Source organism: Xyrauchen texanus, chromosome 23 (assembly GCF_025860055.1).
Source record: "Xyrauchen texanus isolate HMW12.3.18 chromosome 23, RBS_HiC_50CHRs, whole genome shotgun sequence".
Lineage (NCBI taxonomy): Eukaryota > Metazoa > Chordata > Actinopteri > Cypriniformes > Catostomidae > Xyrauchen > Xyrauchen texanus.
In genome coordinates, this window is record NC_068298.1 from 11,908,765 (window position 1) to 11,929,289 (window position 20,525).

The 20,525-nt window shown below is 39.0% G+C and overlaps 1 protein-coding gene across 1 annotated transcript in view; it reads left to right on the forward strand.

Moving 5' to 3' along the window:
• Window positions 1–1,354: 1,354 nt before the first annotated feature.
• Window positions 1,355–20,525, forward strand: part of LOC127663437 (peroxisome proliferator-activated receptor gamma coactivator 1-beta-like) — a 52,974-nt gene continuing 33,803 nt past the window's right edge. Inside the window, exon 1 of the mRNA XM_052155036.1 lies at window positions 1,355–1,435. Coding sequence (XP_052010996.1) covers window positions 1,355–1,435 — 81 coding nt within the window. The remainder of the gene's footprint in view (window positions 1,436–20,525) is intronic.

Sequence of the window (20,525 nt, forward strand, 5' to 3'; positions counted from 1 at the left end):
ACTCTGACCTAAAACATTCAAACAGCATGTTTGGTCGATAATTTGCTAGTCGATACAAAGTTCAATAGACTGATGGGGCCTTGGGGTAATTTCTGATTTGACTGAGATTTGTCTGAACGGCATGCAATGAATAGATCTGAATTTACAAGCCCTTGAAGGACCATCACATCCTGCCTCTTAATAACTTTGAGATTTCTGGATTTGATGGGAATATGGCAGTTCCTTCAGTTGAGTTGCCTCTTCTCTTGATTAATAAGTGGGATCTAATGAACCTGTGGATGCCATTTTGAAGGTAAAGACTATCAATTATGTACCTCAAGTCATGTGCTGATAACCCAGACCTGTCAAAATTTCCACATTATGCTTGAAAGCTAGAGAATGACTGAAGGAAAACTACACTTGAGAAGAGTCAATCAATACATCTACAGGGTAATTACCTTAATTATTTACATAGATTTGAAGGTCTTACTTACAGTATACATCAAACTTTTTCACATAAATTTTTATTTTCAGCTGGTTCAGGACCAGGCAGCACCAGCTCTTTAGCATTATGGTCTGCTCTTATATAGTGCCTTTTTTAACCTTAGAGGTTACCGAAGCACTCTACACTGTGTCCCATTCACACACACACACACACACACACACACTTATACACCAATGGCAAGGTGCTAGCCTGCCATTGGGAGCAACTTGGGGATCAGTTTCTTGCCCAAGGACATGTGGGGTCATGTGAGCTGGGAATCGAACCGCCAACCCTGCGATTAGTGGCCCACCCGCTCTACGTTATAAAAAAATTTCTTTTTTAATTTAGGGCTGTGAATGTAGATAAGTCATATTTTACCCAACATCAAAAGTCCAAAGACCCTCTGACACAGATAAAATATTAACAATATATCTAAATGAGACAATGGCAGTGAGGTAGTAAGCTGTCTAACACCATATGTGCCTATATGATGTCCAACAATGTTGTCTGTGTAGGCAGCTAACTAGGTTTGGAGATACTCTGATGTATATTGTATGACGCTCATGCATGTTTATTATCTGCATGTAGCTGGTGTGGACCGTAGACATAAGGAAAATAAAGCACAGCCACATAAATGAGTCATAGACATTGTAATGGTAATGTAGGCAATTTCAGTACGGTTAGGGGGCATCCTTTTTCAGTCTTCAACAAAAAGTGCTTCTCTGCACCTTCCGATAATTACACTTTTGACAATATTCTTTAATCCAGCAATGATTGAGAAGCATTGAGGGACCTCTGTACAGCGCCCTCGGTCGGTTAGAGATCCACACTACATGCGGGGAGACCAGTATAGCAGCGCTCACCGGTTCCTCTCATCTCATTCTCTAGAAGATGGCGGACTGCGCTTCACTGTTAGACGAGGAGCTCTCTTCATTTGTCTTCAATTACTTGACTGAAAACTCCGGGAGCCAGGTAAGCCATGCGCCATCTCGGTTAGTGCAGAATCGTGGCTATTTTACCCCGGGTGTATTTTTGAATGTTACTGTCTGTGGTGTGGTAAAATGTAATCGATGCTGTCAGCGGGTCTCAGCCGGCGTCTTGAGTCTCTGACGTCTGCGCTTCACGTGGAGTTAACAGGAAATAATGTATATATGCCAAAAGTGTTCAATAGACCAATAAATAACTATTCTTTTTGGGATGCTTTAAAAGTATAGCGATTATATGTAGGTCAATGCTGAACGCAACTGTTAGGCTATATAGAATAACTTAATATGTGTTCGTCAGTTTGCCAAAAATCACTCTAATTTTCCGGTATGTGTGTGAGTGTGACACGTGTGTGCGTTGGGTGAACTTGACAATGGGATCTTATAGTTTCAGTACAGCTAAAGCATGCTGCTTTTTAATGAATTCAGAACGTGGAAGCTGAGTGGTAATATAATAATCGTAGTTGGAGAACTGTTGTGTTTATCGGGTAGTATTTATTTTTCCAGTCATTTTTAATGCATTGCATCACATGGAATTGTGGGTGCATGGTTTTTTTTTTTTTATTCATTGTTTCAATGCTGTTAATAAATGTGATCTGTGTTTAGATGATTCAATAAGTGTAGGCTATTTATACACTAACATTATAATAGTTAGTGTATAATTGCACTATACCACTGTATTAAAGTTCATGAACAATGATGCAGCTGTAATATGAAACTGTTTGCCCAATTGAAAGAATTCATCGTTTTCGTAAGCGTTTGCGTAAGTCATGCATGTTACATGAACAGGAGTTTGATGCCGTGTCTGGTCAAACGATGCCTGCATCAAGCGCCAGTGCGTGCTGTTGATATTAATCGCTTTGTATTTTGCGCTTTCGTGCTTGTCATGTCAAACAGGCTCACGTCGCACTGTCTGCAAAGTGTAATATTTATAGCTAGGCAATCCTACACGCAGAAGAGCTTCGCTTCTTTTGAAATACACTTGAAAGGATATTAACACACTGATGATGTTTAGACAGATGAGGAGAAGACTGTATTGGCACAGGTTTGTTTTGAAGTCAGAAGGTGGCACGAAATGTTCAAGAACGGATGTTTCTCGTAACGGGGGCGAAGAGTGAATTAAATCGTCAGTTGCGCATGTTAGGCTACATGTCGCGCGATCATATACAATATGTCAGGTATGTCAATGAAAAGGTTATAACTCGTTTTCGAACAGCTTACAAACATGAAAATGCTTTTTAAGTCCTCGCGGGTGCTTAGCCGATGTCATTGTGTCAGCGGGAATATCGTAAGCGTTGAAATTATGCCCGTTTCGTGTTATTTGGTTGAGCGCCCGCTGTCTGGACTGTGTAATAGTACTCCATCCTCGTGACTGGAGTTATAGAACCGAGTTACTGCAGTCATGTGCTCACGGTCGTTTTTCGTAGTAGAATGAGAGGGAGGCGGGCCCGGTGACGCGCGTCCTCGACAGCCACACACTCCCTCCTTCTGGCGTGCATGTGACTGACTGACTGCCTGCCGCTGCTGCGCAAAGTGGAGCAGTTGACAATCACATTATACGACTAATAATTCACCATCCTCTCTGGGAAGATGTAAACAGCCTCGCACCTTAATGATTTATGGATATATCAACAGTAGGCTATTTATGTATAAATGTAAGCCATGCATTACGACTAAATATCGGCTCTGTTCCAAAACCTGGTGAGCTGCCTACATGGGCAGCAAATTCAAGGGATTGTCAGTTTCCAAAACCCTAATAATGTGACTTAAGAAGACTTGGAATAGCCATATGGTCATATGGACGTAAAAAAATATATAATAAAAAAAATGTGGGCGGTGTTCCTTTTATATAATAATACATATTTGTTTATGTTGTGCATTTTTATGCTCCTGAATGTCGTTATTTAGCAACATGCTAAAGCTAAACTATTAAAATAAATTGTGATTCAAATATCCCTTATAAATAGCTTACGCTATTTTTAAGATGTACAGATTTGCTACCTATTAAAGTCCCTTTCAAGGCAAGTCAGTTCACTTAGCTGCCATCTTTGGAATGCTCCTGGCCAGGCTAGGCAGCTATTTCTATGGATACCAGGCAATGCACAATTGCGCATGCACGCTCTCGAGTTGATTGACTGGTGATGTCTGTATCAAAAAAAGGCTATTGACTCATTTACCTGTAAGGTGGGACTTCCTTTTCTACATCTATTGGTTTTTGGATGTTCCATTTCTATGAATTAGACACGTGTGAGGAACAGACACGAACATTAGAGGCTCATTTGAGATGAGCAAGTTCTGCGCAGAACCGATCACCGTTGATCAGCAGCAGGTGCATGTTGGTTAGAAATCTGTCTGACTTGCTGTGACGAACATTGGGGGGTGGGGTTGCATCATGAAGCATTTACATGTTTCCATTTATCATGGTATAAATATGGTCCCCCCCATCCCCCCTGGAATATATGCCCTTGTGGTATGTCCAAAAAGTCTCGAGAGAGCAAGCGCAGTTGTAGCAGTCAGGTGGCACAGTTGGATTTTTCCAGCTGCGCAAACTACAAACATGATGGGAAATGACTTGCTGATGGCACAGCCTAATGCTTATTGGATTAAACAACTGTGATGTTTCGTTCTCTTTTAAACATTTAAAAAATAAAAATGTATCTCTAATATCATGTTTTATGTGTATAAATTATATGTGAATATTCCCAACATTCATATTATTATATTTCTGACATGTTTCTTTATTAAACAAAAAATTAAATAACATGTGCATTTAATGTCTTTCATAATATTTATTTTCATTATAAAGCAACAGAATTGACAGAATTTTAATTATATCCACTTTATCAGCAAGAGCGCATGAATGTGAATCCTGCGATATCTGCCTTTGATCTTGTAGGTGTCTGGTCCACTACGAGATGTGAGAATTGTCCGACTTGAGAACACGTATTTCACTCCTCCACTGACTGCTGCCATCTTCTCTCGTCTTCTTTCAAGGCAATGCATTTGGCATCTCAAACAGTGCTCGAGCACTGAATACATGCTGCCTTATTTTTCTAACCGCACGTACTCTGAACGCGCAGAATGCCGATGTGCCTGGAATTATTTGTACTAATTAGTGGGTCCACAGGGCAGCAACCCTCATAACTGAGCCTTTGTTGTAACAAAGCAACGCTAGAAGAATGTGTTGTCGCCATTTAAACATCAGGATACTTAACAGCAACATTGGACTTGTTCGTCAAGAGTGCATGTATGTGGAGGTCAGGAGATACCTGCATTTGTATAAATCGAGTCTGAAAGAATATAAAGACATCTATATGGGTCTAAACTCCTGAAGAGAATTAAGCTTTAGCAGCATCTTAGGTATGCTGGAGATGTTTAAATGCAACATTATTTTTCTGTTGTGGTATATTAAGGCATATTAAGTGGCAGCAATTGCAAATGCTTATTAAAACTCAGGTGTCTGAGAAAGAAGTTGATTCAACTCCTGTGGTCTTTGACGTAAATCTATTTCCTAATCTCCAAATCTCTGAAACACTCACATGATGCAGGTTAGCATGCTAGGATTGTTTAATCCGAATTAAGTGAAGTAAGACAATGTAATGTGCAGTTTAGTAGGGGAAGTGGAGGCACCATTTGACATGTGTGAGGAATGGACACTAACACTAGGTGTCTACATACAGGTCTCATAACGCAAATTTTGCTATCAACGGTGTGCTCAAGCACTGAACGCGTGCAGCCTGACGTACTCTGAACGTGCAGAATGCCGATGTGCCTGGAATTATTTGCATCAAGATGTGCAACAAGAATGCGTGTATGGAGGTCAGGATGCAAGGCAGCTGCCTATGTAAAGAGTATAAAGCAAGGCAGTTAACTGGGTTTAGAAAAGAGCCGTTTTCCATTAAACAACGTATCCTTTATCATATTTGTGTTATGAAGAACACAAATGGAAAGAAAACACATTTCAATGCATTCCCCCTCTTAGCAACCTTACATTCTGATGTTGAAATTTACACCTTCACTGAGTAAAATCTGAACATACAGGGTTATGAAATATATCATTCTGCAACAGTCTTTAGACAAGCTCACAGTTGTCGTGATGTGTGGCACTGCAGTGGTATGTGTTTAGCTTCCGTGATATAGGCTGAGTCACCTAACTTGACAGAGTCAGGCAAATGTATTTACACCATGAAATTACTCTTCTCCCCCTCAGCACGGTGTCAGTCAGCTGTGCTTCCCCTCATTTCCACTCATAATTTTATGCTCATTTGGAATCATAAATATGCAGGGTTGACATGAACTTTAAAGAGGGTTCAGATAATCGCCTCTGTGTCTGCTTGTTTATTAAAGCATTATCTCAATCATTTTTCTTTATCACTGTGAAGTTGAACCTTAAAATCTAATCATTGGCAATGAAATGATGACCAACATGAAGATTTTTTTTGTGTTCTGGAAGGCAATTGCTAGTTTGAACTTACTTGGTGTCAGATTTTGAAGAAATTGCAAATTTTTAGTCTATTCATTTGAAATCCACTGGGAGCCAGGGTAATATGAGATACCATAAAACATTACCGCAATATAATTTGATTCGTTTTTTTTTTTTTTTTTTTTTTAGTTTGTTTTTTCAGAGAAAGTTTTTGGCTACGTAAGTGGCTCAATAAATTGGCTGCAGCCTCTAGATAGTCGGTTTATATTTTGCTCTTTTCACTCCAATTACTTTAAAGTATGATAGCGCCGTCTCTCCCTGCTCACGGCACACTTGTGTTTATTACGAGGCTGTTTCCTCTTCTAAAGCCCTAGAGGTCCATTATCCGTCTCCTCCATCTCTCTTTGGGGATGTGAGAAAGTCTGGGAATGCTCTGTAACAGATAAATGTCAGTTTTTGACTGAAAGGGGTAGACTGTGGAAAGATGGGGCCTTCATATCAATAATAAACTGCTAATCCTTCATCAGCTAAGAGAACTGAACTGGCATCAAACCCTTATTGAGTTAATGGGACCAAGAATAGGATGTATGGAGAATCCTCAGTTTCCTGTAACACAAGTTGTCAGTGTGCTGTAAGGGAGGACAATCTATAGATGTGCATTCACTTATGAGCATTCATGTACACCGCTCTGCATTAATGATTGTTTGAGCCTTGGGAGTGTCTCACTTCGTTTTATTCGGTAGTTTCTATATCTCTTTTTTTCTTTAAACACACATTAAAGCTTTAGCAGCATCTTAGGCATCCTGGAGATGTTTAATGGCAACATTATTTTTCTGTTGTGTTATATTAAGGGATATTAAGTGGCAGCAGTTGAACATACTTATTAAAACTCAGGTTTCATAACTTGATCTGACTCACCTGAGAAAGAAATTGATGCAACTCCTGTGCTCTGGGACGTAAGGCTATTTCCTAATATCCAAATCTCTGAAACTCTCACATGATGCAGGTTAGCACGCTAGGCTTGTAATGCAAGTCAATGTGCAGTTTAGTAGGGGAACTGCAGGCACTATTTGCATTGGTCATCATTTGCAAAACAGGACTGTGTTGGGCTGTATTTGCAAGCTAAACAAATTTGCAGGTGTGCTATTCTCATATCAAATCATTCCCCACCTGCACTCTAGGTGAAAATAAAAGCACAGTTTTTTTAGTTGGATGCAGAATGTTCTTTTGCCAATAAGTGCATTTATATATATATATAGCACACAGTCTACTGTTCATCATCAAATATAAGTGACTATAAAACAAAGTGGGGAAGGGTGCTAAGAATTATATGCGTCCTGTAATAGCATTGATTATTTGCCATTGTCTGCATGTTTAGCACCCGATTCACGGAAGGAATTATCCAAATAAGTAGGAGTGTACGATATATCAAATTATTAATATATTATTAGCCAATAACTGCGAAAATCTAAATATTATTATCGCGCAGATTAGTGGTATTTTTGCAGAGGTTTATTTGCTTGTGGCAGATGATTTCTGAATCTCTTACTGTCTCATTTTGGTTAAATACAAATAAGGATTTTAAAAGAATATTTCAGCTCTGAAGGTCCTCACAATGCAAGTGAATGGTGATCAGAAATTTGAAGGTCCAAAAGAGACATAAGGGCAGCATAAAATACATAACACTCCTGTGGTTAAATGCATATCTTCTGAAGTGATAAGATAGGTATGGGTGAGAAACAGCTCAATATTTGAGTTATTTTTTGCTGACATTCTACCCAGACACCTACTGGTGGCTGAATGTCAGAGTTGGCGACTGATAGTAAAAAAAGGTCGAAAATATTGATGTTTCACACCCACACCTTTTTTGTTTCAAGTTTTTAATTAATTAGCTGGCAGCTCCAGTTTGAAGGGTTAAAACTCAAAAGGTAAAATGATCAGTTATCAGTATTGGCTGCAATCAGCCCAGAAATTCCATATCGTGCATCTCTACAAATCAGGTAGTCTGGTGCAGTCTTGTTAATTTGCCCCTGGTTGTTCTTTTATTTCTTGGTAACTTACTTTATAGTAGGGCTAAGTTGTTAGATTTCTCAGATGGCACATAATTAATTAATTATAATTTTTAAATATTTAAATTAGTGATTACATTTTGTAAAGCAATCCCAGACTATGTAAGAATTGGATGTCTTATTTGATATGGGCCTATTATGTTTAAAGAAATCAGGTGAGGGTAAGGAAGTTTCCCCATGTTTGTAATAGGAAAAAAGTGTACCAGGGCTGCCAACATGACATTAGGGAAGGGCTAGCTCAGACTTGCAGAGACTCACACATGGGCAATGTGGAACATTGTAAAAACACAAGTCAGGTGATGAAACAATGGTAACACCTGATTCTCATTTCAAATATGCAGACCTGCTCGTTATAGGTGTGTCCGTCCAGCCTGCATTTTGGATATGGCGCACACTCTATTTCTTCATGGTCTTCTTACATTTAGTTTGTTTTGACTTCTTGTTGGTTTTTCACCTTCCTAATTGGAATATGATAATAACTAAGTGCTGTTACCAAGCTGCACCTCACGACACAGGTATATACAAATGAATCTGCAGGATTATGGGAACCCAGGACGAAAACTTGTGGTCTATATTTAGAGCATCACTCCACCCTTATGCATTTTGAAAGACTTAAATAGGCCTTAGGTGGGTTTGCTCTCTGATTTACATGCTTGCACTGTAAACTTATGGATCAATACTGCAGCTGCAGCTTATTAACGGCAATAATATAATAAATAAATATTTTGCTAACTTAAGGCTGTTCACTATTTAAAAACAATAACAAGCCCCTCGATATGTCCCACTGTAGCTGTTTCAATAGGAAATTTGTCAGCAATGGACCAAAAATGCACCAAACTGACAGAGTTCCTTGCCTTTTAAGTGTTACTATGACAGTTTTTGCAGGCCATTTTAGTTATTTGTTGTGTCATCCTCTATCTGCAACTTTAGTTACATATTTTATGAAATGTTAGACATTCACAACAGATTGCACACTAGAAGAGAATCCTGCCCAACAGGACTGTACAAAAAGACTGAAGAAAGATCAAGAATTGCAAAGATGAGGGCTACATTTATAAGCATTTGACATAACAGCGTTTAAGAAAACTGCCAACAATTAAAACATTAAGACAGCTAGCTCTGATGCTATTGAAAATGTAAGAGGTAATAGGTGAGGAAAGTAACCAAAGTCTAAGGAGACTCTTGCCTCCCATGACAGCTTTGATGATACACAGTGTTCTTCCACAGAATGTACAGGCTTGGGACAGTAACTAAGCCAAAAGAGACTGTTTATTGGCTCTCTGTCCCTCTAGTCGTTCAGCGAGTGCCTGATACTCTCATCCTTCTGACAAACCCTTAAGAAAATCTGTAACTTTCCATCATCTCCATTCTCCATAGAGAAACTCTAGAAAATTGTGGGTGTTAACCAGATATGCAGAACAGCAGGTGAACTGAGTTTCACAAGCTCTCACCTGCGTCTCCACTACCTGCAACACACTTTTACTGTGACCTAATTCAAAAGTGAACCTTGGTTTGTCAAGTGTTGCCAACTTGTGACTGCTGCTTCAGAGATTGTCATTCTTAGGCAGTTTTAGCTGGCTTTACTAATAGTTTGCAGTGATCCCAGCTACAATTTCTAAATACAACTGTCCATTTAATTCACCTTTACTCTTCATATTTGCTCTATAACCTGTTAAACTGAACTTGAACTGGCCCCAAGTCTTGTTCTAATGCCACTGTAATTGTTAGCTCTCCTTCCTGCTATTCCACTATAGTATTATAATCCTGGAACCAGAATCCACCCTGTGCCGCATTCTGGCTTGTTTTTGAACGTGCCAAATGTGAGTACAAAGACTAGGATGTTCTGAAACAATAGCATTCCTTTCACTAGTGAGGGCTTGCAAATTATTTGATTGTAGACATTCCCAATTAAAGGCGTCAGACATGTTGAAATAACGAATGTTATGAAATATATGTGAAAGCAAGACCCTACAGCATTTATTTTGCATTATGAGCAGTATGTATCAGAAAATATTTGAAAGTTCATGGGATAAATGTAAAAAGAAAATCACTAAAATAATGTTAAGTGGCTGTTTTTTAAACCATGTGTATTTTCGTGTTATGGACTAGCCCCATTCACTTCCCTTGTAAGTTCTTTAACTGGGACAAGTCAAAATGTTTGTATATTGTAATTAACATTATGCCACAAATACTGTCAATTGAGCTTAACTTAATAGCTTAACTATTGAACCCAAAACATTCCTCAAAATATGTCAAGATGACTTTCCTTAAATGCTGACTTAAAGCAAGGTTCTGTTATGATAAGTACATTAAAAATTCCTTCATTCAAAAGTGCAGTGATTTTCTTAACAACAGCACAGTTTCCATGGGTGAGGCAGCCCTTCTCAGAGTGAGCTAAAATGTTCAAGACAAGCTTTGGATACAGTTGTTGTTCATTGCCACAGGGCAACATTTTGGCAAGGACTAGAGAGAATTTCAGAGTCAGTTTTATTCTGTATCAAACACTTGAAGTCTGCCCACTATACAGGGTGTTTTTTTTCCCTCGTCCATTAGCCCTTTCATGTACTTTTGCAGTACACTCTGCACTTTTCAGATTCTCCCCTGATGCGATGCAGCTGTGTGTGACCCTATTTCTAGACGAAAGCAGAAGTAATCTCAATGGGTTGCATTAGCATTTTCATTACATTCATTTGAACATTTGTCTTTCCATAATATAACACAGCAGCAGACCTATTTGGTGAAGAAAACTTGTGTCTAAATCCTTTTGGGCACCAGGTATGAAATATGTACCAAGGGTAAACCAGACCTGAATCCAGACATATTAAGCTTACATGTGAAGTTTTCACATCATGAATGTACTAGAAGTCTCTGTTCTTTTGAGGCACAGACCCTCATGTGGAAGGCAGAAGGTATGTCCCAAGCTTCACACTTCTGCAAATTTTTACATAATTTTGAAGTGTAGGTAGTGCGAGTAGTATGTTTACTCTGAAAATTCAACAAAAGAAGTTTACTACGAGTGCAAGGATGATGCACTTTTTCAACCGTCAAAACGGAGTGTGGAATGTTGGACACTCCGTGCACTCAGCGCACACGGCTTGCCATACATGGTTGAAGGGGCTGAGTGACCGGCAGCAATGGTGATCTGGCAAAACAATTGTAAATAATGGAGAATATGACAACTAGTGAAACTTCTGTGAAGACAGCACCTTACAAAAGTGAGTTAAATGCTTTACCATCATACAATGCTGTGTGAATATGTATATTATTTCAATGTAAGTGTTGAACTGAGAGTGGATAGCACTCTAAAGCTAGCAGCAACACGACGCTTGGGTTTCAAATGTCACTTCCATCAGCTGTTAAATGGTGTTCCATTTGTGACAATACTGCACTTTGAAAATTCATACACCACATGGCTGAGTGCATAGTATATTTTAAAAGTGTATAATGTGTCATTTGGGACACAGCTAAACAGTGCTGGAAGTTCATATTGGAAGTTAACCTGCCTGTGATGGGTTATTGATTTCTTTGAATGTATTCCTCTTCAGGTTATTTCACCAGAAGAAAACAGTTCACCCTCAGACAGGTCTCTTGAATTGTATTGTCCTCATTTCTTAGGTGATTTCAAGTGTTAGAATGTTGTCCTAGCAAACTTGTGCTTTCCGCTTTCGTACCACAGTAATTGAACTATGTAGAGTGTTAATGGACAAACATGTGGCTTTCAAGTTAAACTCTCCACTTTAAAGCAGAAATCCCACTTTATAAATGCCCACATGCTCTGGCAGCCAGCATGATGGGATTCGAGAGGCCAATCACATGACATGGGACACTTGCCAGCTGGTCGTAGCTCATATAATTCCGCCTACTTAGGAGTCGGGTCATGAAGGGCTTGTAGTGATGGTCTTTCATGTGGAGTGTATGGCTTTGTTTTTCTAGCATCACAACAGAGTTGTTTGTTGATCTTGTGGCTGGCCATAAGTGACCGGAATGTTTTTGAAGGCGTCTATTACGGAAGAGTCATTAGAATGGGTGAAGCACACTATTTGTTTCTTCCAGGGACCTCAAAGTTGCACATTAACTGAATAAATCTGGAATACATTGTTTTGGACCTAATCATTAGGAAGGTCTTCCTGAAATTGGAACATGAAGTTCACACTACAGGCTTAATATCATGTCTACGTTTATTGATCCAATAAGCAGCCTACAATTTGTAAATAGGAAACCGTATTTGTGGTGGATGGGGGCGTGGTTGAGCACCGGCTTGGGAATGGAGAGCGAGATCAGGAGATGAGACCGGTAAGTATCATCACCTGGCAATGCTTGTCTCTAACAGCTGTTTGTCATTGCAGTGAGAGTGGAGATGGGTTTTCAGCATGTTTGTGAGTTAGAAACAAGTTCTGCTGAAAATGAAACCCTGAGTGTGTGTTAAATGTTAATATAAAATTACCTTTTGTGTTGGATTTCGCTGTCTCCTGTCTACTCCCTGCACCCCATCATGAACTTTGTTATAGTATTGTAAAGCCCATGGATAATGGTTGATGTTTCAGATATTTGTTTTAGCCCTGCATAGCTGTCAATAGTAATACATTAAATACCTACAAGAATGGGAAAAAATATATATTGAAGTATAAAAGTTTATGGTCTTTAAATAACTACTTAGACTCAAACTGTAACAATTGGTATTTCATTATTATTATTATTATTATGTGCTTTGTGCTGAAATTAAACTGCAAAAAGCTGCCTGTCAGGCAAACCTTGTTCTCATTACATAATACATTTATCTGCCATTTTATTCCCAACCATTATTTCTGATGGGAGGTTTTCATAAAAATTTTGTTTTACTGTACATGGGGTTTAAACAATTTTTAGTGTTGCTACTCAAGTTGTAATGTAGTGCCATTTATACTACAGTTAAGTAACTTGTGGATGGTGCAAATGGCCCCTAGATTTGGAGTAGTTTTTGAGCATTATCATTGTTGGTTCAATGTTTCTTTGCAGACACTGCTTTTCTTTATTGACATTTAAAAGTCAATTCTGTTTTTAATGAGATTCCATTTAAAAAGACATCTACATAAATGTAGTTCTAAATGCAGACAGGAAATGTCTGTGTGCAAATGATAAATGCTAAAAAAGCCACCCTCTTCTACAGTTGCAGAGCTCTTGGCTTGCACAAGTGCATCCCACAATTCTCTACAAATGCTCACTAATTTACACTGACAGATGTAAACTCCCACACACTTCCAGAAATACATCACAAGTTGCTCTTAAGGTGACACACAGAGATTACAAAAAAAATTTGGGACCGTTCGGCGGAGTATCAATGAGCATCACAGCACTGGAGGGGCTATTTTGCTTTCATTACAGCATGTAAAACACATTAATATGTAAACCTTTATGCAGGGATTTAGTAATAGACATTTCTTTTCTAGCATTAAATGCAGGGAGCTGAGAATAGACATGCACAGTTCACTGCCATCAGTAGCAGGCGCCTGAGGGAGCCATTAGTAGAATGGCTGTGCTGTTAGTACCGGAGAAAATCTGCCCCAGACGTCTACCTCAGCCAGGCCTGAACGGAACATGGGTTATATGCAGAGGACAACTTGTCTATGTGGCTGTGGTAAAAAAGGGACCTACAGCTGGGTGTGGTAATCTGCAGATGAGTGGGGTGAAAGAGTAAAGAAACCTTGGAGATGAATTACTCATTGGTCGATTTCTGCTCGCATGGCACAAAGTCTCAAAGGGCTTTCACAACTTGGCACTGCTTTGCAACTGCTCTTTTCTCTTATATAGACATGGGAAAGAGTCCATATCATTACTACATGTTCAAACACTGTAAGTGGTGTGATGTGGGGGCAATGCGATACATTTTTTATGCAGAAATATGGGCTGTGTTCACACATTCAGTGTTTGGGATTGGAAACAGTATATTTAATAAGAGGTGTTACTTTCAAATTGTTCTATTCAAAGAACAGTTTACAGGAGCAGCTCAAACTGAAAATCTTTATTTAATAACAGAATTTGTGTTGAAGAACAACACTACCCATGATCCAATATGCAGCAACCTGTCCTGTAAAATATAAGATCGTCCTATATTTAAAGATAAATAATCCTGTATTTTTAACCAGGTCCAGATGGATACTGGTCGGACAGCAAAATCGTTCGGGTGTCCCGTGGTCTTCAACTTAGAAGGTGGCAACACTACACATGACACTCTGTGAATGACATGATCAAGTCTCCCTAAAATTACTTAGAACTTTGTAGATATTTGAATATTTTGTAATACACTTTAAATATATTGATTCTATGGTAATAATCAGCAACTTTATATCAATAGTTAAATTTTTCTTAAATCATTCTTAAATTGATTACATCATTCGCAATGTTTCCGCAATTAAACACGTTAAGTACACAGTCTTGTACCAGTATAAAATAATTAATTAATTTATGTTTTAAATCAGATTTTGTAATGTTGCAATTCATCTCAGAGTTGTTTGGTTTGATTCAATGCTTAGACACCTTTATGAAGGATTTTATGAAATCCCAGTGGAAAAAATTTATTGTAAACTTACTTTCTTAACCAAGTCGGCTGAAAAGTGGAAGAGAACCGTTGCACTTTATATCTGTGAATACGGCAGAAACCAATTATATTGACAATGACTAAAGGAAACATCAAAGATGGCGACTTCCATAAAAATGTTCAACAGTTTGAGTTTTACAATTTTAACCGAGTAAGTTTGGTTATAGAATGCGGTTGTCACATCTTGTTTATAACCAAACTTTGTATAAAAAGAACCGTATATAACACTCTAAAACAGTATTGACAACCATGTTCTGCAGCTGTTTGAATGTAACCAATGGTCAAAGAAGTTGGAAAATTCTATTTTCTTGGGTCATTCAGACCTCGACACTTGCCTGTACTCTAATAAACCCAGCAGATGAGCCTCTTTGAGCAGTCCAGACAACTCCAGATCGAGTAGGAAAAACACCCACTAGATGTCAGGTATTGACCGACGGTGAGGACTGTCTCTCATGAGATGGAAGGGATGCACCTCACAGCCATGATGTATTATTTACTGCAAAGCCAGATCCAGTTTTAACCTGCCTGTCAGATTTACTGCAGAGCTCTTGAAAATGCCAGTTTTACCCAGTTTCATGGTTGTGAACAGAGGGAGATAGAGAGGTGGACATTTCCCATCCTCCCCCAGGGTCACACTCTTTCAAGGCCAAATTATCATCATTTTTCAGATGCAAGCTTGTGATGAAAAGGGGCATCTTAGACTGTCATCCCTGAATGAGGGGGCAGCTCCATCAAAAAGAACAGGTGTTTCATAACCATTACACTTTTGTCAGACAGATTATATTTACATGTGTTATGGCTCCCTATAGCAGGATGTAATCTAGCGTGATTGAATTTGAAGGCTAGCATTGGGACAACAGAGCAGGGAATTGGTTGTTTGTGGAAACTCAAAAGAACGTCCCCCTTTGATCAGACAGCTGTGAAGTTCAAAGTACTGCTGCTCATATGGAAGAACACATGTGCCTTCGTGCTTGATTAGATAGCAGATGCATCGATAGAAAATAGAGCTTATCATTGATGTCTGTTTTCAAGCTGACACAATATTTCTCAGATTCCACTTTCACCAGTGAGGCTATTTAGTCGTTATGTTGAGAAACTTGGCAATAGCCCACATTTAATGCTCCTTGTCTCTATTTGACTCAATCCAGTACTTAACTATTCCAAATATGGACTCATTGCTTTGTGAACTCAATGGTCATGTGCACGCCAACCGCACAGATCATTGACATTGCTCTCAAAGTGACTACTGTTTCAACAGGGTTCTTTTACTGTATAAACAGCAAAGTTTTCCCATCTTGTTTTGAAACATTATTAGTTTTGCTTTTAACACTAACTTTTATGTATGGTTTGCCTATGCAGGACAAAGTATATTTGTGCTAGATGAATATTTGTACTAAATCTTTACCCACTTGCTATAATGTTTTAAAAGGAATTTAAACTACCAATTTAGAGTCAGTCAGAGAGGATAACAGCCCTGAACAGGCCAGGTTAGGTAAAGGCTAGTGTAATGCGTAACACTTCCTAACCCTGCAAACTGCCAGAGCTTAACCACTAAGTACTGGTTATCTCCTCACATTTGGTTAATCTTCCTTTACAGCTTCTATTTTGATTGATTCTGCCTGACCTTTTGCCCAGTTCACAAAGTAAGCCATCCAAATAGGCGTGCATACTGTAAATCCAGGGGTCGGGGTTTACGTTCATTGCAGCAAAGCATATATTGCATGCTAGCTTTTGCAACCTGGTCTTAGTGATTCACATTACTTTCCAAAATGTGGCTGTTGTACGTATCATGGCAGTTTCCTGGTGAAATGAACTCTATATGTACTATAACAATAGTACTATTTATTCAATTTCACTCAAATCACAGTAAAGTAAAACGGATAGATTTTACAGATTTTACTGTCATGGAAAAGTCAGAGAATTTATCACGTTCTGTTAATGTTAATGAATGTTTTGGGAAAAGTCATGGAATTTTCTAACAAACAATTTAGAGCAATACAAGCATTCTAATACGCACAAAATGTGTAGTTTGTGAATAGGCATAGGGGCATGTGTGGTGCATTTTGCAACATCAGACTGAAATATGGAAAAATGTGAAATTTAGCATTAACTTTTTACTCTGACTGTGTTTGTCAAGTTCCAAATAAAGAGATAATTATAAAAGAGAAAGTTGTTTTCATTTATAAATTACTTAATTCAATTAGATTATTCAAAAGTAGGCATTACAACATGGTTATTTAATATATATATATATATATATATATATATATATATATATATATATATATATATATATATATATATACACTTACCTAAAGGATTATTAGGAACACCATACTAATACTGTGTTTGACCCCTTTCAGCCTTCAGAACTGCCTTAATTCTACGTGGCATTGATTCAACAAGGTGCTGAAAGCATTCTTTAGAAATGTTGGCCCATATTGATTGGATAGCATCTTGCAGTTGATGGAGATTTGTGGGATGCACATCCAGGGCACGAAGCTCCGTTCCACCACATCCCAAAAATGCTCTATTGGGTTGAGATCTGGTGACTGTGGGGGCCATTTTAGTACAGTGAACTCATTGTCATGTTCAAGAAACCAATTTGAAATGATTCGAGTTTTGTGACATGGTGCATTATCCTGCTGGAAGTAGCCATCAGAGGATGGGTACATGGTGGCCATAAAGGGATGGACATGGTCAGAAACAATGCTGAGGTAGGCCGTGGCATTTAAACGATGCCCAATTGGCACTAAGGGGCCTAAAGTGTGCCAAGAAAACATCCCCCACACCATTACACCACCACCACCAGCCTGCACAGTGGTAACAAGGCATGATGGATCCATGTTCTCATTCTGTTTACGCCAAATTCTGACTCTACCATCTGAATGTCTCAACAGAAATCGAGACTCATCAGACCAGGCAACATTTTTCCAGTCTTCAACTGTCCAATTTTGGTGAGCTCTTGCAAATTGTAGCCTCTTTTTCCTATTTGTAGTGGAGATGAGTGGTACCCGGTGGGGTCTTCTGCTGTTGTAGCCCATCCGCCTCAAGGTTGTGCATGTTGTGGCTTCACAAATGCTTTGCTGCATACCTCGGTTGTAACGAGTGGTTATTTCAGGCAAAGTTGCTCTTCTATCTAGCTTGAATCAGTCGGCCCATTCTCCTCTGACCTCTAGCATCAACAAGGCATTTTCGCCCACAGGACTGCCGCATACTGGATGTTTTTCCCTTTTCACACCATTTCTTTAAACGTTAGAAATAGTTGTGCGTGAAAATCCCAGTAACTGAGCAGATTGTGAAATACTCAGACCGGCCCGCCTGGCACCAACAACCATGCCATGCTCAAAATTGCTTAAATCACCTTTCTTTCCCATTCTGACATTCAGTTTGGAGTTCAGGAGATTGTCTCAACTGCCATGTGATTGGTTGATTAGATAATTGCATTAATGAGAAATTGAACAGGTGTTCCTAATAATCCTTTAGGTGAGTGTATATATATATATATATATATCACATAAAGCCCATCCCTAGTAGGGAGTTAGATTTTGTTTATTTAAAACTTGATAGACAGTTTACCATAAAAATACTATTTGTTTGAGAGAAAATGTAACTCACTTTTAGCACCACAGTGAACATTTAACCTCTGAACCGCTGCAATACATGTAATGAACCACATAATGTCATTTTGTAAATATGTCATCATTGACATCCCCCACCCTCCCAGGCATGTGTGGTGCTGTAAATCTTAGGGAGCGCATCACTCCACATATCTTGGTAATGAGAAACACCCAAATGTCAGCCGAATGCCAGCTGATGCCGTTAAATATGCTACAAAGGCCTCCTGCAACAGGCAGATTGTCAACCACCAAGCTTCATTTAATGTGTTATCTCTTAGATACAGACACAGAAAGCTGTAACAAGGAATATTTGGGTCCAGGATGGAAATTGTAGGGCTGTAACTCAAGTCACGAGTGTGTAAATTATGTGTGAATTTTATTTACACATTGACCATGTCTCACGACTGCCGAGGGTCTTATGGCAAGTAAGTAAGTAAGAGAGGGCTGTAAGTGTGGGCCGTATTGTGGGCAGGTGCTGATTTACCAGGTTGAGATGATGAGTGCAGAACTAACAGAGGTGAGTAATGACCTGGCGGCTCGGTGATGATGTGTCACAGAGGCATTCCTCAAGTCGTGTTTGGCTCCCAAGGACATTTCTGCTGATTGCGCTGGCAGAAGCCCAGTTGCACGTTGGCAAGTGGCTTTGGGGCTTGTGTTTGAGGGCTTGTCATTTGAGCACATTTTCAACTGAAATCTCTCCTGCTGTGTGCGAGTTAAAGCTCAAGTGACACAACAGCGCATTGTGATTTGTATTTGTACCCAGCAAGTGTTTAGTGAAATAGTAAAAAGAGAATTTTCACAATCCAATGACTAAAGGCTAAAGTTAACTTCACAGAAAATGATAAAGCACTGCAACAAAACATTCAGACACAGGTACCAGTAGGCTTATGCACAATGCAATGTTCTTAAATGTATTTGGCAACTGTATACACTGAAATTAGTGGTTACCTGCAATTTTTTAATTGACATAAAAAATTAATAATTTTTTTTGTATACACTGAACATTTTTACCTAAAAATGTGCTTCATATGTTGATATCGTAATTAACTGGTTTTAGTCGAGTCAAAAATATTATTTAACATCATTAAATCGACCTGAAAACATCATTGATTTGGGGATTGATTTTATGGATTAGATCAGGTAGAAGTGTCTCCTTAAATTTACAATTGCAGGTTACCACTTTTTACAATGTACTATTTCAATGTACTATACCTAATTTGCACACACAACATTTTTGTTATGCATTTTCTTTTATTTGTAATATATGCCATAAGTATACAGAGCTGCTGTAATCCTAAACAAATAAAGCTATTTCTGATAATTTCTGTTTTTGATAAGGATGTTTGCATTTCCCATACAATCATCAGTCAGATACAGTAATTATACTGAGTTTTGAGTAGATAGCAACCACAAGATTATCTCTCAACAGCTCTCGGTTAATAACTACTGGTTTGAGACAGACGCTAAGATCCTTAAAACGGCAGTTACAGGTTGCTAAAGGATTAGCTAAGAGAGACTGCCATTGTCTGAGTGGATTCATTGTGGACAGTGAGTGGGGGTGTGGACAGAGTCATTGCTTCTGTTGCGTGTCAACAGACCAGACCTTGACAGGCATAAATAGAATGTGCTCAAGAGGAGAGAACAGCATCTGCTATGACCTTGTGGCATTCTCCAAACATGGCAGCCACTGGATTTATTGCACACAAATTACTTACGTTTTTTGCAAGACATTTGACCACAGCAGGGTGTTTTAAGAAGTTCATATTTTTACATTTCAGTCACTTAATGGTATGGTAAATACAGAGTCATATGCATTATCAGCGTTGCTAGCTTTAATGCAAAGTCTGGCCGTGAGCCTTCTACAATTTCTGTTTTCGTCTATTAAGGGCCCTCCAGGCACTCTCCATCCATTTAGCTGTCCAATTAACATAGTTTTTCAGGTATAGCAATGTGTTAATATTCATTAAGTGACTTCCAATGGAGTAATTGATAATCATGATGGAGGAAGAAATTAATGAATCACATTGACGGATTTGTTTTGGCTCGTGTCCAGAGAGTTAAATGGGATGAGAACATGCCGCGCTCATGAGAATCTCATGGAATGAATTTGGGCCGTGCAAGTCCAATAGGCCTTGGGGGATGAGGAAAACTTACCAGACAGCAGAAGTACAGGTAATGCTGGTCTGGCTGTGGCACGACAGAGCATACAGCATCCTTGCACAGGGGGCTGCTTTGCCCTCGCTACTTTGCCTGTCAGCAGAATTTTGGGAGGTGATGTCCTGCTTTGGGCTGGGAGCCTGAATAGAGCAGAAATCTACTGTAACCTGTGGCAACAGCTGTCTGTTAAACAGAAGCTCTGTAGATAGCAGCTCACATACTGTCACAGTGTGGCC